The sequence below is a fragment of the Mustelus asterias genome, chromosome 10 (genome assembly GCF_964213995.1).
Source record: "Mustelus asterias chromosome 10, sMusAst1.hap1.1, whole genome shotgun sequence".
NCBI classification, from domain to species: domain Eukaryota; kingdom Metazoa; phylum Chordata; class Chondrichthyes; order Carcharhiniformes; family Triakidae; genus Mustelus; species Mustelus asterias.
In genome coordinates, this window is record NC_135810.1 from 56,701,322 (window position 1) to 56,726,633 (window position 25,312).

A 25,312-nucleotide genomic window follows, 5' to 3' on the forward strand; every position below is an offset into this window, starting at 1 on the left:
CCACAGCGATTTCCAATCTGCTATGGTGGGCACCAGCGGAAGACCAGACAAAAATTCACACTGGCGTAAAACCGATTTTTGGGCCTGCTGATAAATTCTACCACTGCCCCCCCCCAGGGCGAGCCTGGGAAAATTCAGCACTGTTTTTTTTAAATCAAAAGTTTATAGGCATCATTAAGTTCCACAAAATAAAGCAATATAAATATATATATATATTTGCTTCAATTCTATTTTAAACTAGATATTCATCAAATAATTTTTTAAATTTTGTGCCACCAAATGCTTTGGATGGGGACTCTGTCACACATCTACCAGTCTCCTTGGGAGTTAAACAACTTGCTTACATTCATATAATTTATGCCTTTTGCTGTTTTAAAAATCTGGAAGATACATTCAATGCGATAGGGAACACTCGTCATCTTACCCTTCATTGACTGCAGATGTTGGAGGTGCTGATACATAAGGTGAACTTTGAATCTGTTCGAGAGCTTCGTCTAATCGAGTGGTCTGTTTTCTATAGCCTGAACAAATGAGAAAATATTTGAACAATTAAATGTTGATTTAGATTTCATAAATATAATTATTACGGGCATGCTTATGGTGAATTGGAGCACACATTGCTTAATAATAGGGTGTCAGGGTTTAAAGTTGCTGAATAAGTGAAATGCCATTTTTATCATATAGTATTCTTGCATTTTTACTGATTTGCAGATTGAATTTTACAGCTCTTGCTTATTCTTTGGTGAAAATTTTAAAAATTTGAACTTTATTTTACGTATATATTCCTTTACCTATACATATTGCATTTTTATTTCAACAGTTTCAACACTGCAAATTTATAGCAAGACATACCAGATGAAGCTTTCCATCTCATAGTTAACAGTAGTGGATGTGACAATAGGGCTTGGCTATACTGGAGAAGATCTTGTACTTTAGCAGCACAGTGGGCTATTCTGAACTGTGGTATTATTGGAGTTGGCTCCACGGCTTTGTCACAGACAGACTAACTGGACTTTCTATGGCACTGAGAGCTGGGTTTGGGCTTTGGAAAAACTGGAACAGAGTTCTGGAATTTGGCAGCATATGAAGCGTGCCCTATGATCCAGCATCACTGTGGAAGAGGAACCTGGGATTTCACAAGCTGGGGGATAGTATCATGTTACTCATCAGCAGTGAGGGAAAGGAGAAGCATTTACAGGCAGCATTGGTTGGGGTAGACATTGAGGGCACCTCCAGGTCTGGCAACACTGACTTGTAATTTCTAAGAGGACTTGGCAAGTATTAAATTTGATGTTGTGATTGGTTTCTGTACATGTCTCTGTACCTGTATATCTCACTGGTTTCTGCAAATTACAATTTATATCAACAGCAGGGGGAAATTAGAAGCATTCTGCACACTTTCAAAGTTAAACTCATTTATTTAAAACAATGATTGAATTGTGGTGACACCATGCATCTCCTATCTCATATTAACACAAAATATTTGAGTTTACAGCATATGTATACTTCAAACAGAAATGCTACAACAGGTGTATAATCAGCACTGTATAATTATTTTGAAATTAAATAAAAGCTCTATTATTATTTTACTAACGCAAATGCATCCTGAGAAATTGAACACACTGGTTAGCTTAAGTCACTGCTCTTTTTCAAGTGCAAGCCCAGGCTTTTAGAATGGGCTAAAGTCTTCACGTCAAACCCTGACTAAAATATATTAATCAACACAAAACCACTCCACTAATCAATTTAGCAATCTATTTTTAAATATGTATTTCCTTAACTTCACTTTCCTCATTAGAGACTTCAGTTATTTAAAAAAAGGTGTTTTTTTCCATAGAAAAGATTCAATAAAACTGATACAGAGCTTTTTGAGGAGGTGGTTGATTTGATGTATGGGGAAAAAGTGCAGTGGACATGAACTTTCAGAAAGCCCCTTACAAGATATTGCCCAGGAGACTACTGGAGAAAATTAAGGGGTATGGAACAGGATTACAAGTGGTTTACAAATTTGTAGATTATTCTACAATATGTGACATTGTAAATTATTTCTACACACCAAATGGAAGCTGTATGGGCGTGTGAGATGGCTGAATACTGTTAGATAATGCTCCAAAGGCCAAAAATTGGCAGATGCAATTAACATTAGGAACCATCTCTGACAGCACTGCACGTGTATCTAGACCAGATGGAATGCAGCAGTTCAACGCTGCTCACCATCACCTTCTCAATGGCAATTAGGAAAGGGTAATACGTGTTTGCCAGTGACACTCATATCCCATGAAACAATTATTTTTTAAAAACTTCTGTAAAAAAAATACTTTGGGGGAAATCTGTTGATATTGAAGAGCAGAAAAAAAATGAAAGTTCAATTTCACAAAGACCTTAAATACAGTAGTTTACACTTAAGGCCATAAAGAAAGGCAAGGGAAAGGCATAGCAAATAAAAGTTGAAAACTATATTAAAAATTCCTAAAGTCATAACTGGGAAATTGTGTGCAATTAAGTACTCCAGTAGGTAGGAAGGATGTTAAGACACAGAGAGGGTACTGCAAAAATCCAGGACCACACTGCCTGGTTTGAGCAAACACAAATACAAAGAAAGCTCAAATATAACTATTTTAGACAGGATAAAAGAATGGTTGATATGTTATTAAAATTATAATGGGCTGGGACAAAGCAGCTAAAAACAGCAATTGAAAAGTCTAGATCAATAAGGGTTAAGGCACAGCAGATGGTAAGTGCCAGACTGCCCAAATTCCACAAGGAAACTTGAAGCAGCTGCCGAACTGTTTTGCAATTTGTGTATTATGAGGAGGTTTTCTGAAGTCAAGATAAGTAACTCTCAGACCAATTGTGATGCTTTTATATTAAAGTTAAACATTTATTAAAATAAAGAAAGAAACACTTAAAACACTAGACAACCTTTACAGTTAACAGTACTTTAAACAAAAAATTCCTAAAAGATTTTGGCTAAAATACATTCAGAGCCAATCCCTGTTTGATGGCAACAATCCTTATAGATTTTTTAATCTTTAAAATTCCGGTACCTTTCCCAGACAATGCCTGCTACTATAGGGTGTTCTTTGAGGGTGACAGCTAACTCACATACACAGGTCTGACTTCATCCACATTCTCTTGTTCAAGATCTCATCAGCCAATATACACACTAATTGTCTTCAATGTTTCCTCTAATATGTTTGTCCCATTTGATCTTACACTCCATTGTGTTCTACAATCCTTTAGAAGTTCCTTTTCCTAGAATTGATCAACCCCCTTTTTAAAACTTAATGGCTACTATATTTTAAAAGTAAACTTCCACTATTTTACCTAATCTATCTAACTTAATCTATTTACAGTCTTCCAACTGTATATGTTCTCTTTTGAAATACAGGCAACCAACTTCAATCCACTTATTTTCTTGACCTTATATATTTCTATCCAAGCTCTCCTGGCTTTCTGTCCGTTGCCATATCAAACCAAACATAAGATCAAAGACAGGAGATGAAAGATATATAAGAATTAGTGACTGAAGTAATGCCATTATAACATTTAAAAATAGGTTAAATAGGTAGTTGAACAAAAAGGGAAAAAGAGAATACAGAAACAGAACAAGAACGTGAGATTCAATTATTGTGGAAGATAAACACCAAGTCCCTTGGCTGAATATTTCTGTGTTGTAATTGCTATGTGATACTGCTCTGCTACAGCACTCGGAGACAAAGTTGCTGTGACATCATGCATCTTGGAGTTATGGGCTGTGATGGTTGAGGCTGCAATTTTCTTTCTATCACATGGTTAATCAAGAACCTTTCCTGCTCTTATCAACTGCCATTGGTGTATGTTGGATGAATTCTCAGGTTAATACTCAACCCTTTTAGTTGCATCATGAACATGTCTTCCTTGGCCATCAAATCCTGGGTAGAATAAATAAAAACAAAAAATGCCAGAAAAACTCAGCAGATTTTGCAGTTTCTGTGGAGAGTGAAGCAAAGTTAATGTTTTGAGTCTGTATGAGTCTTCTTTAGAGCTGGGTAGGTCGTGGGTAACACTTGATCCCAAGACATCTGGCTCAGATTGCAGGAATGTTACTCATTGTGCCACAAGATCTCCTTCAATTTCTATGCAACGTGGCTAAAGATACAATTTTGTTACCATGGCTCCATCTGCTGGGAATCATGTGTTTGGATTGAAATGATCCTGTGTCCTTTTTAGCATTATATTTGGCACTTTACTCTCATACAAACCTAAAAATTAATACATACAAGTTACAAAAGGACAATGAAAGAATTACGGAATAAAACAAACTTGGCCATTCTCCTCTTTGAATGCAGCAGAGGGTGAATTCTTTGTTCAAATATGGGAAATGTTTAATGTATTTGCAAAGGAATTTCAGGGAATTGTGCTTTTCTGATAAAGGAAGTAGTTTTGGTGAAAGAACAGTATCACACAGATTTAAATGGGAAAATATAGTTTAAAGCAGAAGCAGAAATGAAAAAAAGCAGGTGAAAACAAAGTTCAGCTTCAATATGGTAAGAAATTCAGTACTGAAAATGGAAATTAAGGACACTAAGGAAGAATTAACACTGAAACTGTAATTAAATGCATTCTTCTAACCCAATTTAAACAACTACTCTTTCTTCCACTAGTTCCTTTCAGATTCAAATTGCCACTCTTCCTTTCCAGTTCAAACTGATGTTTCCCCTGGCAGTCAATCCCCCAAGTTAATGCTGGCAGTCTCTTTTCTCCTAAACCACGAAGAGCGTGGTAAACTTCAAGAGGACATAGAAAGCTGGTTGAATGGCAGGAAAGTGTTAAGTGATACATTTTGGGAGAGGCAATATACAATAATGGGTGCATTTCTTAAAGGAGTTGCAGGAATAGAAAGATCCAGGCGTATATGTGCACAAATCTTTGAAGGTGGCAAGGTAAATTGAAAAAGCAGTTAAAAAGGCAAACAAGATTTTGGAATTTATAAATACAGGGTACAGAACAAGGAAGTCATGATGACCCTTCGTAAAACACTAGTTTGGCCTCAACTGGAGTATTATGCCCAATTCGGGGCACCACTTTAGGAATGATCTGAAGGCCACACACCATCCTGACTTTGAACTATATTGCTGTTCCTTCACTATCATAGAATCCCTACAGTGCAGAAGGAGGCCATTCAGCTCATCAAGCCTGCATCAACGACTATCAAACCCAAGCCCTATCCCTGCAACACCACATATTTACCTTGCTAATGTTCTTATGTTCTTAATCCCCCTGACACCAATGGGCAATTTATCATGGCCAATCAATGTAACCCACACATCTTTGGACTATCCCTGGATCAAAATCCAGGAACTCCTTTCTTAACAGAACAATAGGTATACTTACACCAAATGGCCTGCAATGGTTCAATTAGGTGGCTAATCACCACCATCTCAAGGGTAATTAGGGATGAGCAATAAATGCTGGCCTTTCCAGTGACGCTCACACATATGAAATAATAAAAATTGCAGAAAAAATATACTAGAATGGTTCCAAGGATGAGGGTTTTTAATTATGATTATAAGATTAGGGAAGTTGGAGTTGTTCTCCTTAGAAGAGAGAAGATTGAGAAGAGATTTGGTAGAGATGTACAAAATCATAAGCAGCCTTAACAGAATAAATAGAAAAAAAATTGTTCATATTAGCAGAAGGGCTGAGGACCAGAGGATATCTATATAAGAAGAGTGACAAAAGAAACAATGATGCCTTTCCGGGTGAGGCTGATTAGACTGGCAAAAATGGCCTGGGAGGATCATGAATGGCCCAACACGGGCGCAATTCATGTTTTTAGCCTTCCGCTCAAATTCCCTACCTTGCTACAATAATTGACCAGAGCAGCGGGGTGGAAAGATTGCGCCCAATATGTTTCTCTTTCATTCTACCTGCCAAAATGTATAATTTCACATTTTTCCACATTATACTTCATTTGCCAGATATTTGCCCACTCGCTTAACCTATGTCCTTTTGTATTCTCCTTATGTCATCTTCACAATTTACTTTCCTACCAATCTTTATGTCACCAGCAAATTTAGCAACCATATCTTCAATCCCTTCATTCAAGTCATTTATATTAATTATAAAAGGTTGAGTCCCCGGCACTGACCCCTGTGACACACCATTAGTTATACCCTTCAACCTGAAAAAGACTGTTTTTAGCTACCATCTGTTTCCTATCAGCTAGCCAAGCTTCAATCCGTGCCAATATGTTACCACTTTCATCATGAGCTTTTATTTTTTCCTCAACAATCTTTGATGTGCACCTTATCAAATGCCTTCTGATAATCTAAGTACTATACATCCACTGGCTCCCCTTTATCCACAGCATGTTACTTCCTCAAAGAACTCCAATAAGTTAGTTAAGCATGATTTCCTTTTCACAAAACCATGTTGATTTGCCTGATTATCTTGAACTTATCCAAATGTTCTGCCATAGCTTCTTTGACAGATGTTGAGCTAACTGATCTGTAGTTTCCTGCTTTCTTGAATAATGCAATAAATTTACTATCTTTCAATCTAAATCTATGGCGTTTCAGAAAATTAAAACCAATGCATCAACTATCTCACTAGCCTCTTCTTTTAAGACCCTAGGATGAAGTCCAACAGGACCCAGGTCTATAAAAAACTGTTTCCAGCAATTGCTCCTACCCTCATCATCAATTTCCTTTTCTTGAATTTGCAGAATTAATTTAATCTCACTTCAGTATCATTTCTACCCAAATGATGATTAGGTGAGGTCATTTCAGCTGCTGCATGTCACAGGTGGAATTTCCTGTTGCTCAGTCCATTGTGACTTCAAATTTAAACAGACTAAGAAAGTAATGACATTGAGAACCTATGCATGGACTACGTTAGCTTTTTGTCTACCAATATGTGCCCCTAAAAGCGTCTCCCCGAACAATTGGGCGGCACGGTAGCACAGTGGTTAGCACTGCTGCTTCACAGCTCCAGGGTCCTGGGTTCGATTCCTGGCTCGGGTCACTGTCTGTGTGGAGTTTGCACATTCTCCTCGTGTCTGCGTGGGTTTCCTCTGGGTGCTCCGGTTTCCTCCCACAGTCCAAAGATGTGCGGGTCAGGTTGATTGGCCAGGTTAAAAATTGCCCCTTAGAATCCTGAGATGTGTAGGTTAGAGGGATTAGTGGGTAAATATGTGGGGGTAGGGCCTAGGTGGGATTGTGGTCGGTGCAGACTCGATGGGCCGAATGGCCTCCTTCTGCACTGTAGGGTTTCTATGAATTAGTAAGAATCTCGACCATCTTCCATACCACTTCAACATATTATAAATCTAAATACTATGCAGAAATAGAAAAGACTAGAGATTCACTACCCCAATGCTAGTCATAAAGTTTAGTTAATAAATTTATTTCCAACCAATTCTGTTTTGACTGCGCTGTGCTAGTGGGAGATGGGCTCGCTGAAATCTCTCTGTTGCATCCTGTTGCTTCAGTTTTCGTTCTTGAAGCACCTCCTCCCGAAATCTCTGTTCTTTTTCCTCATCCTCTTTGAGTTTCTCCTCAAGGGCTCTGTAAGTAAATCAAAATTTTGTGTGGATGGCGCAGCAATGATTTACAGAGAACTTCAAAAGTTGTATTTAAGCACCATAATAGGTCATTGAAACCAAATAAAAACAATCTGAATTGATGTAATTCTTCAGGTCAAAGTTCAACAAGTTGTTTCATCTAATTTACAGCAGCTCAATCACCAATTCAATGTGCCTAACACATTATAGTAAAGAACATTAAACCAAGATCAAAGCACATACAACATTATCTAACATTGCAAATGTTGGAGTTATCAGAATCAAATTATTATAGGTTATAATGTGGTTCCTCCATATCCCATAATTTTCTAATAGCCTTGCAAAATCATTCCTCATTGATATTGTAAAGCATTTGAGAAGAAATTTCACCAGCCAATGGAAATAATTTTTTTACCATTTACTCTTCTTCACAACTAGAATACAACATGCCAAGATGCACTTAAATTATAAAAACTCAAAATTAAATTAAAAATTATCCCTGTTTTTCAAACGATCAACTAAATAAAAACATAAATTATCATTAGTAATTTTGTACAGCCTTAATATGCTAGGACCAAATTTTTCTCATTCTATTTTGTGGATGTATTAATTGATTCAAAATTAATTGATGATAGCAATTTGTACCCCAACTTCCTATTTCATAAAGACAGATTTGGTGCATTACTGTTCAGAGTCAAGATAGAAAGGAATAAATCTACAGGGATATTTTTACCCATTAGCTGTCTAATTTTCACCTGGGCAGCAGGCATTTTAAGATCAGGGTGAACCATGGCTGCCTAAAATCCATCTGATGTAATTTTGAGGTGGACCTGCAAATGGTGAGCAGCAAACTCACCTGTTTCAAGAATATGGCTGCTTAAATATGCAAATCAAGGTCCTCCATTGTTATTGATTTGCCATCCCATGGAAGCAATTTTCCTCAGCTACCCTCTCACAATGTTTCCTAATTTTGACAACTCTTATAGTCTCTAGGAAATAGTCTCAATTTTTAGGATCTCTTTATAGCATCTCATTGCTGTTAGAAACAGAGGGAGAAAGAGAGAGAATCATTTGCAATAATGTAAATATGGTTATAACACGAGGCAGAGTAACATACAAACACAAATATCATTCAATAAATCATTGAATAAAAATGACTGAAGGATGAACTCCACCAATGAAGAGGACCCTGGAAATACCAAACATTTACTCTATCGTTCACCGTAAATAAAATTAAAATTTAAAAAAGTGATTTATATATGAACATATAAATTAGGTGCAAGAGTAAACCGCTAAGTCCCTTGGGCCTATTCCAGCATTCGATAAAATCATAGCTGATCTGATTGTAACTTCAACTCCACATTCCTGCCTACCCCCGATAACCTTTCACCCCCTTGTTTATCAAGAATCCATCTACCTCACCCTTAAAAATATTTAAAGACTCTGCTCCCACTGCCTTTTGAGGAAGGGTGTTCCAAAGACTCACCACCTTCAGAGAAAAAAATTCTCTTCATCTTTGTCTTAAATGGGCCACCCCATATTTTTAAACATTGAACTTTAGTTCTAGATTCTCCCACAAGAGGAAACATCCTCTACACATCCACCCTGTCAAAACCCCTCAGGACTTAAAGGCTTCAATCCTCTTACTCTTCTAAACCCCAGCAGACACAAGCTTAGCCTGTCCAATCTTTCCTCATAGGGCAACCCACCCATTGCTTGTATCAGTTTAGTAAACCTTCTCTCAACTGCTTTGAATGCATTTACATTGTTCCTTAAATAAGGAGATCAATACTGTACACAATACTTCAGATGTGATCTCTCTCACCAGTGTCCTATACAGCTGAAACAGTGGGGCACTCCGATTTTGAAGTTAAATTTAAGTCCCCCCCACAAATGGACATTGGGAGCCTCCCAAGGCAGGGAAGCACCCCTGCAGCCCCCACATGCAGAAGGGGAAGCCCCCCACAAATGGAGGAGGATAGCCTTCCTTTTCAGAGCTCCCCGCATGTGCCCCTTGCATGTGGTCGCTCCATGTGCCCCCTTGGCAGTGCTCCCTTGGCAGTGCCCCCTCAGCACTGTCAGAAGATACAGCCAGGGTGCCAGGGGCAATGCCTGTGTCCCTCAACCCCTGGGCCTACAGGCACCCGGCATCATCATCATGACTGGTTTTCACTGGTCACACCACCGGGGGGGGGGGGGGTAGGTTGCATCATGGTGAGATGCTATGGCACCAAGCCCTTTAATAATATAGTAATACACTATAAGGTATGGGAATCAGTTTCACATCATGTCACTGGTGGGGATGGGAGGACTGAACGAGTCTCGAACTGGAGATCTCGCTATCGCTAGCCCAATTTTTGGCCACACATGAGATTTAGTGGCCATTATGAGATTTATACTCACGGATAAACAGGGCCGCTAGATCAAAGCCTAGAATGCAATCCATCAGGATTCCGGGATTTGTTGGCCCGCAGTTCCAATAATTAACTAAGTATCACTTTCCTGGTAATTACAATTCTCCTGAGATCCTCCCTCCCTTTTATTTCCTGATTTACAGCTGTTTCTGGGAAGCAACTTGTATCTTCTATAGTGAAGACTGATGCAATATAGCTGTTCAATTAATCTGTCATCTCCTTATTTTCCATTAATTACCTCGGCTCACTTTCTCTAGGATCAACGGTCACTTTGTTAACTCTTCTTATTTATATGGTCTACAGAAACTCTTCTATCTGTTGTTATATTTCTAGCGAGCTTTCTCTTGTACTCTAATTTTTCCCTCCTTAGTAATCTTTTGTGATTCTTTGAATTCCTCATCTGTTTGACCATCTGATTTTTCCAGTCTTTTGTAGATTAAAACCCCCATTATTATGTCTGTACCTTTCTGACAAGCTCCCATTATTTCTTCCTTTATACTTTGCCCTATTGCATAGTTACTGTGAGGAGCCTTGTAAAACACTCCCACGAGTAACTTCTTGCCTTCATCATTTCTCAACCCTACACAAATAGCTTCTACATCCTGGTTTCCTAAACTTAGGTCACCCCTCTTTATTGTGCTAATACCATCAGTAATTAATAGAACCATCTTTCCACCTTTTTCTAGTTTCCTACCATTTATCAATGTCATATACCCTTCAATATTAAGGTTCCAATCTATATCACCCTGCAGCTATGTCTCTGTAATGGCTACCTATTTCTATTTGCACTCTCAGTTAATCTGTTTTGTCAGAAATGCTATGTGTATTCAGTCACATACACCTTAATTTTATCCCTTTTTATTTTTGTAACCTCTAGCCTTACCTGCTGAGGACCTCTTAGATTTGTGCTCCCTGTCATGGTCTATCATTTCCCATATTAATACTTTTCTCTATCACCTTGTTTGTATTCTTTGATTTACCATATCTTCCCAAATTTGATCCCTCATCCTTGTTATTTAGTTTAAAACCTTCTCTGCTTTTCTAGTTATGCAACTCACTAGTACACCAGTCCCAGCATGGTACAGATCCCACTTTCCCCAGTACTGGTACCAGTGCCCATGAATTGGAACCCAATTCCCACCTGTCTCAGAACCAATCCCAATGCCATCCCTCCCATGTCAATTTTCCAGCCATGGGTTCAATTGCTCAATCCTTCTATTTCTATTCTTACTAGCATACGGCACTACTTTCTCAAGGGCAACTAAGGTTTGGGCAATGAATGCTGACATTGCCAACAGCATCTACATCTCTTGAAAGCTTTTTTTAAATGGTCTGTTTAGTTTTAGCACACATGTTGCTGTGGTATTTTGTGAGCTAAATGACAACATAATTTTAATAAACCTAATCATAGAAATCATAGAAACCCTACAGTGCAGAAGGAGGCCATTCGGCCCATCGAGTCTGCACCGACCACAATCCCACCCAGGCCCTACCCCCACACATATTTTTACCCGCTAATCCCTCTAACCTACGCATCTCAGGACTCTAAGGGGCAATTTTTAACCTGGCCAATCAACCTAACCCGCACATCTTTGGACTGTGGGAGGGAACCGGAGCACCCGGAGGAAACCCACGCAGACCCGAGGAGAATGTGCAAACTCCACACAGACAGTGACCCGAGCCGGGAATCGAACCCGGGATCCTGGAGCTATGAAGCAGCAGTGCTAACCACTGTGCTACCGTGCCGCCCTAATGCTGTAGCTAAATTGTTAAAAGTCCATAACTTAACAATTAGTGTCAGGTCTATATATAGTTGGACAAAGCCATTACATAGCTTGGATATTTTGAATGTCCCATTGGTTCCTAAGCATGGTTTCTTGTATAATTAGGATTAAGAATAAATACTGAGCTACTGTGGTGTTATTCAATCAAACCAACTATTCTGAAGTACATGCTTCGATCAATAGTGAAAGAAGGGTCAATATCCTAAATTATTTATGTCTGGGGTTATGGTATGTTTCCTCTCATCAGACTTATCTTCATCATAATGTTCTTCTCCAAATGCTAATAGAATCCACGTTACAATCGAACAAAAGCTGGATATGAAAGAATCATGGACTGGATTTTATGCTGCTTCATCAACAGGTTTGAATGCAGGGAGCCCATTAAATCCAGTGAGCAGCTTGTCAGCCACCTACTTGCACCACGCAATTAAATCAGCGAAGGCAGCCACCCACCAATGGGCCAACTAAGTGATTTAACCCTGGGATTTAAGCTGTGGCGAGAAAGGCCCACTCCAAACAGCCAGCCCAGCAGGTCAGCTTGCGGACTGGTGGCGAGCAAGGGGCTGTTCCTCCTTAACCGGTCCCATCAGAGGGTCTGAGTCCCCGTCTCCCCCCAAGGCTTTACCACACCCCTCCTCGGGTTGTTTAAAAGTTTATTTTTAAAGTTTATTTATTAGTGTCACAAGTAGGCTTACATTAACATTGCAATGAAGTTACTGTGAAAATCCCCTGGTCGCCACATTCCCGACACCTGTTCGGGTACACTGAGGGAGAATCTAGCATGGCTAATGCACCTTACCAGCATGTCTTTTGAACTGTGGGAGGAAACTGGAGGACCCACACAGACATGGGGAGAACTTGCAGACTCCGCACAGATAGTGTCCCAAGCCGGGAATTGAATCCGGGTCCCTGGCACGGTGAGGCAGCAGTGCTAACCACTGTGCCACCATGGCGCCCTCCTCTACATGGTTTCTCAAACCCCAGTTCCCCACGGTCTTCGCCCCACCCACTTTCTCTCTGGGGTCTGCCAGTTTCACACTTGGCGAGACCACCAAACGCTTCTCCAAATTCCCATCAAACACCGCAAGTTTCTCTTCCAAAATGCTAAAGAGCTGCCAGTCTCTCAGTGGTTGGCAGCTCTCTGAGACAGGACATCATAACCTTGAATAGCAGAAGCCCTGCTTCAAGCCTACAAACTACCAATTGGCTGTTAAATAGCTGCAGGGCAGCCATTCTTTCCATTGGCAAACTCCCCTGATATATTGCCAAAAGAGAAAATGCTGGAAAATCTCAGCAAGTCTGGCAGCATCTGCAGGGAGAGAAAAGAGCTGACATTTCAAGTCCCGATGACCCTTTGTCAAAGCTTTTGTCATAGCCACAGAAACAAGGGGAAAGGTTGCCAATGGCAAAGCTTTGACAAAGGGTTATCTGGACTTGAAACGTCAGCTCCTTTCTCCTTACAGATGCTGCTAGACCTGCTGAGATTTTCCAGCATGTTCTCTTTTGGTTTCAGATTCCAGCATCTGCATTAATTTGCTTTTATCCCCTGATATATTGACTGTGTACGCAGTCAATACTCAAGATTTTCTTTATATATGCAGGAGCAACATTTTGTTGTGATTCCTGCAGCTGTGACCACCTAAGATATGCTTCACACAACAAGCAGAATATGCACAGCTTCCAATGAATATAAATCTTGGTGGTGAGGATTATATGCCTATAAGCTTGAACCATACATAAGATTGCATTAATGAGAATGATCACTGGGTCATATTCAAGATTTTCTTCTCAACTGCCTCTCAAATCAACATCCAGGTTTTGAAAGTATGCATTTTGCAGGATTTCCTATGAAGCTATTTGTTTAAGATGTCAAAGCTGATGTAACTAACCATCAGCCTGCAGACAACAGAGTGTGACAGGAGGAGGTCTGGAGATACTTCAGGAGGAGGCGGAAGGAAGAGGAGGCATCCTGAACCTATTCACTCCAGCCAGGTTGCCAGACAGCACACAGCTTTCAATGAAACTGTTTCCTCTTATCACCATAGAACTATCATTTCCTACCATCACATCTGAGTTACCCCATCATAGAATCTCCTTGGGGGTGAGTTTCTCCCAAGATGGATACAGTGAACCAGAAGATTTCCTAACTCCTGTTACCTAACTTGAGAGTAAAAATCCAGGTTACAGTCCTTCAAAAACATCTGTAGAGTATAAAGCTATTGTTATGAATGTCTTTAGCGAAAGGCTGTACAAGAAGAACCATGAAGTAGGCCTTGTAACTTAAACACTGAGAACTCTTTATTACAGGTGTGCACCATCCACAATCAAATCCCTGACTGCTTCACCGGATTCCACACTGGGAGGAGCTAATCCCCAAGGGTCACCTGACTCACACTAAACGGGGCAGTACGCACCCCAAAACCTCAACATACATTACCAAATTTCATGTAGCTGTGATATATGTGTGTAAAGAGAAATTGCATTATTAAATCATAATTCAGGACCTACAATAGTGCACAATGCTTTGTTGTAGCTGTAAAAAGGTAACTTACACAGCAAATTAAATTAATAATAGTATTCTTATTAAACAATGAAAACCCATTTCTGTGGCAGAATTCAGCAAGGTTCAGAAATTTAGAGGACAGGACACTGAACTCATATTCCTGCCAATTGAAAAAGGAATAGAGCTGGTAAAAAACAATCACACTAAATTTTCTTTGTTGTTAGCGACCTGTTGATTTCAATGCATGGTCCCTTTTAATATTTTTGCATTGTATCTTAAAGGGAGCAGATGATATAGTATCTTCCAGATTTTTTGTGTGGCTGTGCACCTGCGAAGCTTAGGGAGAACATTGGTAAGCATTTATTGGACTGTCTCGAGCTCTCCTGCTTGTGACTGAACTACATACGAAGCAGAGTTTGTAAAACATGATTTACCACCTGGTATCAGTATAAATTCATGTAAAAAATCTCTTGAAAAGAATTACATTTAAAAAGTGCAGCAAAGACTGTATATGTATGAAACATGATCACATAAGTAGCCTGTAAGTGGAAGCAAAATGTACATTTAAAAGTACATAAGATTTTTCTCAAAAAATTGACCTGTTAAGTTTTGCCATTTGAATTTATTTTTGATATTTTCTTGGATCATTACCCCTGCAATTTCCTGACTGTAATAATCGCACTTAGGAATGAAGAAGAGAAAGAACAGATGCAAAGTAAATGCCACACCTAACAACAAAGAACTAAACATATGATCAACAGTAATTAAGTAGTAATTATGTCGTTAACTCCAAAAGAACTCAAGAAAGTAAAGAACTGAAGTTAAAGACTGATCAAGTTTCTGCAATCAGTGAATCAGTGCAAAAAATTGTAGAAACTTAGTATGAGTTAGGTCAAATAGGAAATGAGTTTCCAAGATCTTTAATGTTGGTTTAAAAATCAAGATCCCCAGAGCCAGCCCCAACCACAAAGCTGGTCATGCTCCCGATCAACATAATGAGCCTGGTGCGTTTCTGTTGATTGCTCTTCAAAGAGAGTCTTCAAAGTGAAATACTTTTATATTATGAATTTCCATTTCCTTTTTACCTTGCACAAAGGGCACGTGTGGGCACATTTTTAGAAAAAGTGTTCAGAACTTAAATACCTTTGGTTTACTAAAAAACTGACAAAGGTTGGATAAAAAGGAAATGGAAATTCAAAGATGTAAAATTTTGCATTTTTAAATCTCCCAAAAATTAAATCCTAAAGGAATAAAACTCCACAAATGTAACAGTTTTCATTGTCATAGAGATTAATTGGCAGTAATTATCACAATGTTCTACGGTGGTCTACTTTACAGCTAACAAGCAAATACAGCAACTTCATGCCATTCAATGCATTTCCATAGTGAGGCAGGCAGCAAGATGCAATTTCCACAAGGAGAATGGCAGGGTTACATACCTAGAACAAAAACTTATGGACTTCCATGTTTAACTACATATCTGCTCATACCTGAAATTGCTGTAGCATTTGCTAAGTGCCATTAGACTTGACAGTATTCTGACAGCAAATTAGGAGCCAATATCAAAAAGGGAAAACATTCATAATTCTGTTACTACAACACATATTCTTTGTTTGTTATATGCTTGTATAGTTTGATCCCTTATGATTTCTGGATCAAGTACTTGCCCAGACATGTCTCATTATTAATCAGTTAACATTTGTATCACAAACATTATATCATGCATTATGATTCTTCTGTCTTTACTGTAAATGTAGAGTTGAAATTCATTTACACAAGTGTCTGTCACTTAAGTACCATATAACAGTTCAATAATAATAAAACTTGAAGAATCAACAAAGAAAGAGTGACTGAGCATTTGTAGGATCGAAATTAGCATTACACATATTGATTGCAGTGTTTCAATTTTAAAACTACCTAATTCACTTCCAAACCCACTGCCTAAACTTCAAAGTTATTTTTGTTTAATTGTGCAGTTACAAAGCAAGAAAAAAATTAACGTTTTGACCTATTTAAACTTCTTCCAACTAAGAAGATTTTCAAGAATGCAGCAAGGTAATTCTGAATGGAATTGAATATTATCTGATAGAGTGCATTTTGAGAATCCTTCCGTTTTCCAAGTGTTACAAAATGTGTCATATTAAATTACTCAAGATAGTGTTTTGCAATTTTAGTGATTCAACTACAAAGACCATATGGCACACAGGCAAGAACGAAGAGGTCAAGCGAGAAGCTGAGAGTTGAGAAGGTTCCAGAAAGAAATTTACCATTGCATGTAAGACTGCATGGGCAGACTCCTGTTAATGTGGGTACTGCTGCATGCAGCAAATTGGCTAAGCCCTTGAAGTAAAAGGGATTGGAATTCTGCTCAGAAGAACCATGTGGCTGAAAATGGGACCATACAGGCAGAATAAACTGCCGACTATAAGATAATCTTTGTGTTGTATCTGCTATTATATGTGCAATTTATAGATCATAACAACCATAATTTGTCTGTCAACTGATGTCTAAATTGTGTTGATTCTGATTCTTGTTAAAATTACAAGAAGTGAAATCTTGTCCAGTAATTTCTTCATCTCGGGATTAGTTTAATACATGTGGTTATTTTGGTTTATTGATCCCCATGGGAATCGTAACATTAGCCTATTTTTGTAAATATGAAAATCAGCGATCAATTTCCAAATTTAATAGTAATAAATAGTTCCAACGATCTAAAGGATACTAATGTTTATCTGTAGGCTTCATCTCATCCTGAAATAAAACTGAGGCTGGCAAAATGTTATCACCACTATTACTTCTAATAGAAAAGTTGCAAAAGAAGCAATTTAGTTTGTCAAGGCACTTCATGAGAGTACCTGCTTGGTTTCCAAATGCCACCATTTACTAATTCCTACCCATAATATTAACAAACATTCAGCATCTGGAATGTTCAAGATTATCCTATTGCATAGTCAGGTGTTCAAGATTTTTATTTATTTTTGTTAAACAGCCTCACTCAGTTCAACCCACACACTCAAAGATTGTGTTACTTTAGGTTTCGGACAAATATTGGGCACCTAATGTATCACTTAAGGTCTTATTACTGCACTGATATTTTATCAAACTGCAAAACACTTTTAACATCAGGTAATAAGGAGTATTAGATTGCAAATTTATTTCTGTAATTTTTCACTCAATCATCCTATTAGGGAGCTGCTTCAAGAGCACTCAAGGGATATTAGTGAGAAAAATAGGTAGACCAAAGCAATGTGTATTTGCGTGGTAATTTTCATGTTCAGCATGACATTTCAAACCGAGGAAAAGGACTAGATGGACATCAAGCAGGAAGGAAACAGCAAAGCAATAAGCAAAGTTAGGATGGGAAACTGAAGGAATGATCAAAGAATTTTGAGATTTGTAAAAATAGGGAGGAACTTGACAAGCCACAGGGTAATGAGCAAATGTCTTGGAAGATAGGACTAGCAGTTAACTATCTTCAAATAATGATGTAGTAGGAGAATGCAATGAAATTCAGTTAAAAAGGGAGATTGAAGGTACAATTAGCAATATAAGGCAAAAGATTCCTCAGATGTTGAGGACAGGCTAAGCAGAAATTTGAAAACACAGATAAGAAATTTGAAATTGATAGGCTGGTTTACAAGGGATAAGTGGAACTTAAACGACGGGATAATTAGTGTGGGATTAATGCAGTTGGGCATGGCATTTTGGATAAGTAAACAGGAAAACTAGTTCGGCTTTAGAGAAGACTGCAAGGTTCTCTGTCATGTCATGTTGGTCAGGGAATAATATGTAACACATGAGGGAGGACATTAAAAAATAAGATCAAACAAAACACAACAAGTGCTATTATCTGCAAAAGATGAAAAACCTTAAATAGCTTTATTTTCTAAGGAGCAAAATTCATCCATCTTGTAGTTGCTGATTCTTTAGACTGTACTTACTTTCGTCTTCGGATTGTCTGTAAAGTAAGTTTACGAGCTTTAACTCGGTTTATTCTTTGTTCTTCCAATAATCTTTGTCGTTCTCCATCCAAATCTTCCACCTGTGGTTTTATATTTCTACCAGAAATGGAAGTTAAGAATAAATTTTAAAAACAAATGAACCAATCTTATATCAGTAAAATCCATTTCTGTCAAAATCTACCCCTCTTATCTGATAAATTTGGCTAGAATATCAATATGTTTCTTTAAGCCACAGATTTTACACCCAAGGTGTTCTGAGGGCCTAAATGAAAATGTACTTTCTTCTTCTCAATTTTCTTAATTATACATATAGGAGTTTCAGGTACAAATCTGAACGCATGCATGTACAGTGAATTTACAGGGGACTTCATTCTGGCCTTCAGGAAGACTCTGAATAAATTTGAATTCAAGTCTTACAAAGAAACAGGGTGTAAAAAGAATGACAGGTAAAAATGATGGTTCAGGTCTGAGTCTGCAGGTAAATAATGGAGTAACAAGTACCTGTGTCCTATTAGGTGATGGTTAAGTGGAGGTAGTGTTTCATGTGACAGTTGAGGACAATCATCCTCTATGATTCTCTACGGCATCATTCATATTTGTCAGTATTGTAACAAGCCTAGAAGATGGAGCCAAGTTTCCAGCCACAACTAACCACTACTTTTGCTACATGTGTCATTCCTGTGTTTGTGGTTGCTCTGGGTGTCCTGGCAACAAATGGTCCAGCCCTGAAGCCAATTGTTTGATGGTCAGAATAGATGTCCATGGTTACTATTAAGTAGGTGGATCAAGGCCTGCAGAAATGGATGATGAATGCCGCCAATCAAATATTGATTAATCAAGTATTGATTCGTCAAGCATTCACTTATCTTCATAATACCAACAGGCCTTTTAACCATAGATTATTGTGCAAATGGAATCCTTCTCAAAAGAAAACACTTGCATTATATAGCACCTATCAGGACATCAGACTGTCCAACAGTGCTTTACAGACAATTACATTTTTTGAAGCACAGTTACTGTTCTAATGCAGGAAAGTACAAACTATCACTTAAAGGTTATGTTCATGTCCACCTGTTGATAAAGGTCTGGTGAGGACTGGTGGTATGGTACAAAGCATCTCTCATGCAATCTGCTCTTTTTGGTCACCTTCCATTAGTCTTCTTTCCACATACTTCATTCAGGAGGATTCTCATATGTGCCAGTTGTTGTTCAGAACAAAGAAATATATTTGGGGCAAAAGACTAATAAGAGAAAAATTGTTTTTAAAAATCCTAAAAACCACAAAATCAGTTCACTTACTGTGTCACTTAAATCAAAATACTGCTCACAACTGTCTCCACAACAATACTAGGGGTCCATTTCACAAGAGCATCATTTAGAACCAATACCTACACAACTAAACATTGGAAAGTTCAAAAATGTCCAGCTGTTTCTATCTCCAACTTTGGGATTGGTGACCCTTCAACCAGAATGTTCAACGTCTCCTGACTCCAGCCTTGGGTTCTGTGAACCTTCGCCACCAATATAAAGGGGCTCCTGTCTTCAGTCTGGGTTTACTGACCTCCTAATCCATAATTTCTAGGTTCTGACTGGGTTTTTCTTGTTCATCGTGACTGTAGTAGCGTGGCCTTTTAAGGGCTTTTCCCAAGGGCCACATCAGCGACGAGGAGCCTATGGATCGTCCCGGTGTGAAGCTGAGCCAATTGGCAGGAGGGTGCACACCACTGGTTGAGGGGGGACTCGCAGTTGGAGCCAGCGAGTCGAGTAGAGCAGTCACATTGTAATTTAGTCTGAACTTATTGTATACATTATTTTTTATTTGGTAATAAGGCCTTTGTTGAATCAAGCCACATTGTGTCACTCTAGATCTATTACAGTTGCCCATCATTATTTACATGGCACAAATATTACCCGCCATTTGTCAGTCCAAACGTGGACATTTTCCAGGTCCCCATTAAGGCTGAGATGTGCTGCTTCATTATCAAAGGAGTTGTGAGTGGAGTTGAACAATGTAGAATTGTCCCACTCCCGACCTAATGACTGATGGGAAGACATTGATGATACAGCTGAAGATTGCTGAGCAAAGAATATTTCCTGAATTAATGTCCAGAAGTTGTGATTACTGGCCTTTGGCAACCATACTTCCCGTAATGAAGATGGTTATGATTCCAGTCACTGATGTATTTTCCCTTTAATGCAATTATACTCAGTTTTGTTTGGACACCTCGGAACTATACTCAATCAAATATTGCCTGACATTAAAGGCAGCTACTCCTAGTTCACCACTGGCATTCAGTTTTTGTTTTCATGTCTTGATCAAGCCTGTGATAAGGTTGTTAGCTGAATTGTTCTGCTAGAACTCAAATTGAAAACTGCTGATGAGTATATTTTACTGATGGTGTCATTCTAGGCCATAAAAGTTTAGTGTTCCTACTAACCTTTGCATTACTTCCCCTTTATAATCATCTTGTCTAATTATTTCACCTCCTCCTTTCGTTTCTATTCATTCCCACTATAATAGCCAGGTTATCCTGCAGAAAACCAATCCTGTTTTAATCCTGGGTCGACTTCCTTCACCTTTCAGGTGTTCTCAATATAGAACTTGATTAGTCATTTCTTCCTTGTACATTGAGCTAATTTTCATCAATGGAAGGCTACTAGTGTTTCAGAGAACTCTATTATCATTTTCAAATACCATAAAAGCCTTAAATTCATTCATATTCTCTTAACATTTATTCTAGCAATAGGATAAACCTACCATTCACAGCATTCCCTTATATGATACAATCCCCTAAATAACAACATTTACTGAATGATCCTCAGATGAATAAACCACCAACAAGATTCCACTTTTTGCAGCTTTTACTTTAACATGAATCAAAATCCACCTAAATCAAACATAAATTAACAGGCAAATTAAGGTTGGAATTGTCAAGAGATAATGATGTGCAACTTTAAAGGGAGCGTATCTTAAACTTCAATATTACTACCTCTACAGGATGTGATTTTTAGCCTCACAACTTATAATCAAGCAGAAGGATGAGAGATCAGATGTATTATACTTAGCCTCCTGGTGAACTCAATCTGTATATAGTACTATTTTCAAATAAAGAACCTGCATTATTGCTTCATGCAATCCTTGTGTATGATTGGTATATTTATGTTAAGGAGAAGAAAAATGTACAGGGGTGGGGGCAGCATGATTTTGAAGATTTGTCCGAGTGGAATATAAGCCTCAACTCCTTCACACCCAGCAGAAAAAGTAACTGGTGTGAAACTGAATCAAGCATCAAAATCCACCGCAAATAATTCTGCAACTCTGTAGGAATCCTATACACACTGCCCTTTTCTCCTGGGATCCCACTTTGCTCCAGCCAGCAGTTACCAAGTCCCAATAAGACTGTTTAAAGTTTACCTGCTGCAAAGTTTAAGCAGGAACAGAAGTTAAACAACAAACTCCAGGTGGTCTCACTTGAAGCAGAACTCCACAGGCAGGAGCATTCATTACTGCTTACTGTCCCTACAGGAGGTCTGGGGGAAGTAAAACACCGCAAACTGCCGGCTCCAAGTGGAGAGGATCTCCAAGAAGATCGCGCATATCGACACAGACATACTTTAACCTGGTGTTGTTAAACTCTTCTTACGGAAGTAAAATACTGCAGACTGGACTGGGAAGAAAAATCTATCCAATGACAGTAGATGATTCATCTTGGCCTCCACCTGAGGTTCATAACATCACAGATGCCAGGCTTCAGCCATTTTGACTCATTCCATGTGATAACAAGAAATGACTGAATTCACTGGATACTGAAAAAGTTATGAGCCCTGACAAAATTCTGGCAATAGAAATGAAAACCTGTGTTCCAGAACTAGCCATGCCCCTAATCAAGCTGTTCGAGTACAGCTCTAACAGTGGCATCTATCCCGCAATGTGGAAAACTGCCCCGGTATGACCTATCCACAGAAAGCACGGTCAATTACCAGCCCATCAGTCTACCCTCGAACATTATGAGGGCCATGGACAGAGTGGATAGTCAGAAGCTTTTTTTCCAGGGTGGAAGAGTCAATTACTAGGGGGCATAGGTTTAAGGTGCGAGGGGCTAGGTTTAAAGGAGATGTACGAGGCAAGTTTTTTACCCAGAGGATGGTGGGTGCCTGGAACTCGCTGCCGGGGAAGGTAGTGGAAGCAGATACAATAGTGAGTTTTAAGGGGTGTCTGGATAAATACATGAATAGGATGGGAATAGAGGGATATGGTCCCCGGAAGGGTAGGGGGTTTTAGTTCAGTTGGGCAGCATGGTCGATGCAAGCCTGGAGGACCGAAGGGCCTGTTCATGTACTGTAATTTTCTTGTTCTTTGTTGTTTTTTATTAGCAAAGCAATGGAAAGGGTCTTCAACAGTGCAATCCAGCAACACTTACCCAGTATTAACTTGTTCATTGATGTTCAGTTTAGGTTCTGCCAGGCCACTCAATTCTTGAGCTCATTACAATTAGAAGAAATTTAAATAGCTGTCATAAAGCATTCAAAATCCTGAAAAAGGCTAAAAGGTGACCACAAAATTTCCACTCAATTGGAAGGCGATGGATCTCCTATTTGAATTTACTATTTTCTGACAATGCGCGAGCTGTTTTTTCTAGAACTCAATATTTTGGAATCCGATAAACAATAGCCAATGCAGGCAAGCCTAAAAAGCAATATGGTTGGTAAGTCTTATACATGCACCCAGAAAATGCCAAGCTCTTAATGCTGTACGCAAGGCATGAAGCACCAGGGGAACACAGGAAGTGCCAATGCAAATAAAAAACGCCAACACAGTGATTCAATGTCACGAGAAGCCACAACCAAAATCTGAAGAGGTACAGCATTATAAACATCAAGGGCATGTACCAAATAGCATCAAGACAAGATCCACAAAATGTCTAGCCAAGCCAAGCAGTCAGATGAGGAGGGTGACCAGACCATCAACACACAATATAAGCTGACATTCAGCGCAGTGAACAAAGAGTGTATTGCACAATGGTACCAACAGAAAGAAGCCTTTGCCAAACTGGGCAACACAGTGGCCCAGTGGTTAGCACTGCTGCCTCACAGCGCCAGGGATCTGGGTTCAATTCCAGCCTACTTATTTGGAAAACAGCCTCCCATCCATTGATTCAGTCGACACTTCCCACTGCCTCTGCAAAGCAGCCAGCATAATTAAGGACCCCATGCACCCCGGACATTCGCTCTTCCACTTTTTTCCGTCGGGGAAAATATACAAAAGTCTGAGGTCACGTACCAACCGACTCAAGAACAGCTTCTTCCCTGCTGCTGTCAGACTTTTGAATGGACTTACCTTGCATTAAGTTGATCTTTCTCTACACCCTAGCAATGACTGTAACACTACATTCTGCATTCTCTCATTTCCTTCTCTATGAACGGTATGTTTTGTCTGTATAGCGCGCAAGAAACAATACTTTTCACTGTATGTTAATGCATGTGACAATAATAAATGAAATCAAATCAAATCAGATGTTTGTTGTGGAAACCGACCATTAGACACTTCACACAAATCTCTAACTTGTGTACCACTAAGATTACATCACCTACTGGTCAAAGTACAAGACTGCGATACTCTACAAGTCAGGTAATTTCATGGTCACATCAGACACTAAGCCATCTATATAACCTATTAAAAACTGCAGATATTTCCCTAAATCTGCAAGCTGATCTTGTGGACACTGAAATAGAGAACATTCTGCATGTTGATCGAATGTATTTTGGCCAACCTAAGTGCAAAGTGCTAGTGCAGGAAACATCCAATGATCCTGTACTACTGTAACTATGGAAGACACTGACTGGCAGATAGCTGGAATCCTTCCAGAATGTTCCACCGGATGTAGGATCATTTTGTCCTACAAAGATGAACTTGGAATATTTCAAGGAGTCACCTTTAAGGGAAAGCAAGTTGTCATCCAACGCAGCCTGATATCCTCCAATTGTTGCACATAGGTAGACATGGGAATTTCCAGAACCAAAAGATTGGTCAGAGAGATGGCATACTGGCCATGAATCTACCAAGGCATTGAAATGGTTATGAAGGAATGCAGGGCATGTCAAACCTTCGTGCCCAGCAACCAGAAAGAATCACTATTTCCTATGAGTGCCACACAACCATGGGCCAGACTTGCAACTAACCTTGTAATCATCATCTCATTGTGATGATTTCTTGACTGGAATGGATTACTTCTCCAAATTTCCCATTATCCGTCAATTCCAAACAGATCTAGTACAACTGTCACAGACACATCAAGTTCAATCTTCAGTCTATTTGGGACACCACGGGAATTTGTTTCTGACAATGGCTTCTAATACACTGCATGTCCCTTTAAAGTAATGTATGAGAATTGTGGAATCAACCATATTACTTCATCATGCAATACCCCAGATCCAATGAAATGGCGGAACATATGATTTGAACTCTAAAATCCTTAACTATTAAGTGCCATCAAACAAAACTCAATTTTTCAGTGGCCATGTCACATCTTGGAGAAACATCGCTCACTGCAACCAATCCTCGCCCGCGGAATTGCTATTTGGCAGACAGGTGCGGGCAAACCTCCCAGTCATCACTCATCCTTCCATGCATTACTTGAAAAACAGGGGAAAGTGAAAGTTGTGCATGACTGGCAAGTGGGTAATGAACTACCCTACCTGAAAAAGGCAGAAATTTCAAGTATAACACCCAACTGATGGTACATAGGACACAGCAAAAATTGTCCGCATATGCTCAGAAACAATGTTGTACCATGTACTAACACCAAATGGCATGATAGTGATGAAACAGATACCAAATCAGGACAATATCAGAACTAGAAATACCAAGTAACCTTATTATATCCAGAACACGGTCTAAGAATCAACATAAACAAACCAACCCTGACCAGCAAATATCACCGTTACTAAGTCTGGATGGATAAACAAACTGCCAAAACGTTTCAGAGACTTGTAAGTTTATTGTTCTGTGTTAAAGTACATTCAGACACAATGTTATTTCATTTTCATTTCATCATGTAAACAGTTTGATTCTTTAAGAGTATACAGTTAGCTGAAAAAAGGGG

At 39.0% G+C, this 25,312-nt stretch overlaps 1 protein-coding gene across 1 annotated transcript in view; it reads right to left on the bottom strand.

The window, feature by feature from the left end:
• cep126 (centrosomal protein 126) overlaps nucleotides 1–25,312 on the bottom strand; it is a 105,567-nt gene that overhangs the window by 74,668 nt on the left and 5,587 nt on the right. Inside the window, exons 2-4 of the mRNA XM_078222781.1 lie at nucleotides 18,189–18,305; nucleotides 7,399–7,550; nucleotides 425–521 (exon numbers count right to left, since the gene is read on the bottom strand). Coding sequence (XP_078078907.1) covers nucleotides 425–521; nucleotides 7,399–7,550; nucleotides 18,189–18,305 — 366 coding nt within the window. The remainder of the gene's footprint in view (nucleotides 1–424; nucleotides 522–7,398; nucleotides 7,551–18,188; nucleotides 18,306–25,312) is intronic.